This window comes from Onychostoma macrolepis, chromosome 17 (assembly GCF_012432095.1).
Source record: "Onychostoma macrolepis isolate SWU-2019 chromosome 17, ASM1243209v1, whole genome shotgun sequence".
Lineage (NCBI taxonomy): Eukaryota > Metazoa > Chordata > Actinopteri > Cypriniformes > Cyprinidae > Onychostoma > Onychostoma macrolepis.
The window spans coordinates 672,332-673,894 of record NC_081171.1 but is presented as its reverse complement, the minus strand read 5'-3'; the positions used below and the strand labels follow the sequence as shown (position 1 = coordinate 673,894).

Here is a 1,563-nt window from a genome sequence, read left to right as displayed (position 1 = left end):
TCATCTGAAGCGGGTACGGCAGTCGGATCACCTCTGAGGTCTGGATGTAGTTGACCACACGAGCCCTGCACGAACAACAAACCTTCAGCACTGACTCAACGCACATTAAACTCAATAAAACAGATGCTCCTCTGTATGATTCAGTGTTAGTTTCACACAAACACTGGTGGAGCATCCCGAGTGTTTTACAGTAACGGGATCAGAGTTCTGCTCCGCACCTCATCTTCCCGGCGGTGGTGATGTCGACCCGCACAGGCTGGAATCTGTAGGTCGGAGAGGAGATTTCCAGAACATACGATCCGGACGGAACATCGCTGACTGTGAAGCATCCATCATCTCTGCGGAAAGAAGCAGGACTGATCTGGAACTAAGAACTTTCTTCAAATATACGGAGAACATTTGGTTATTTTTTTGGGAACCAAATAGAACATTCTGTGAACATACTTAGAATGTTATTTTTTGGGAACCAGATTACTGAGTACATTCACGCAACCTTCAGGTGGTAGTTTTTATTTTTTAACATTTATTTTTTGGGGGGAAACAAATAAGAACTTTCTTTTAAAGTACTGGAAGTTTGGATATTTTTTGGCATCCAAATAAGAATGTCATAAATACTTAAAGAAACCTTTCCTGTCTAACCAACAGAACGTATGTTTTGGGAACCAGAAGCTAAGGAGCCCAGAACGTTCTGGGAACCACAAAACGCATCGCATGCACGCGCGCTTGTCCTGACGTGCACGCGCACCTGATGAAGCCCACGTGTTTGTCTCCGTCCAGCAGAACCCGCGCAGATGAGATCCAGTCCTGAGTTCTGACGCCCGGAACCAGCGCTCGACCCGACACCTGCACCCTCGCGTCTCCTTCAGGCGTCTTAAACATCGCGTCTTCATCTTCATCGTCGTGTAGTTTGATGTCTAGAGAGGAAGACGCTCGCAGCGCGAGCAGCAGCAGCAGCGCCGCGACACACGCGCGCACGCGCATCTTCATCGGACTCGTGCGTGTTTTCCGTCTAAACAGCGCTTCTCTGAAGCTGCTGTCGCTCTGAGATCAAAATAAACCAACACGTGACGCTTTACTGTCAAAGTTTGACAGGCGCTGCGTGATGACGTCACCGAGCGCGGCGTGAGATTAAAGTCAACTACGTATTTCAGAAGTTAGTGAAATTTGCTTTAATATTATTCAGCTGCTTAGGATTTCTTTCTTTCTTTTTTCTTTTTTTTTTTTTGGAAATTAAAGTATTTTCTATATTTTATTCAAAAGACAACAAAAGCGATCTCAGTTCTGCACATAAACGAAGCGCAATATAGACTAAAAAGGTTTAAATTGAATTGAATTAATTTTTTTGATAAAGGTTTATACATCTATAAATCATACATCTAATAAAGTTAGAAAAATTGCATAACAAAGGTAAAAAAAAAATAAAATAAAAAAAAAAGAGTCAAAGAGTCAGATATCGCCTAATAATGGGAAGGTTAGTGTCTGTCATTAAACAGAAGGTGTTCCTAAATTCTTTTTAAGTTGGAACACAAGTACTCCTAAACAGAAATGTAAGCGTAGAGTCCT

The 1,563-nt window shown here is 42.5% G+C and overlaps 1 protein-coding gene across 1 annotated transcript in view; it reads right to left on the bottom strand.

Moving 5' to 3' along the window:
• The window catches only part of LOC131523681 (ER membrane protein complex subunit 7-like), a 2,395-nt gene extending 1,299 nt beyond the window's left edge, over positions 1–1,096 (bottom strand). The window contains exons 1-3 of the mRNA XM_058750248.1: positions 746–1,096; positions 219–338; positions 1–65 (exon numbers count right to left, since the gene is read on the bottom strand). The exon at positions 1–65 is cut by the window's left edge and continues 74 nt beyond it. Coding sequence (XP_058606231.1) covers positions 1–65; positions 219–338; positions 746–987 — 427 coding nt within the window. The 5' untranslated portion in view covers positions 988–1,096. The remainder of the gene's footprint in view (positions 66–218; positions 339–745) is intronic.
• Between the last annotated feature and the right edge of the window lie 467 nt (positions 1,097–1,563).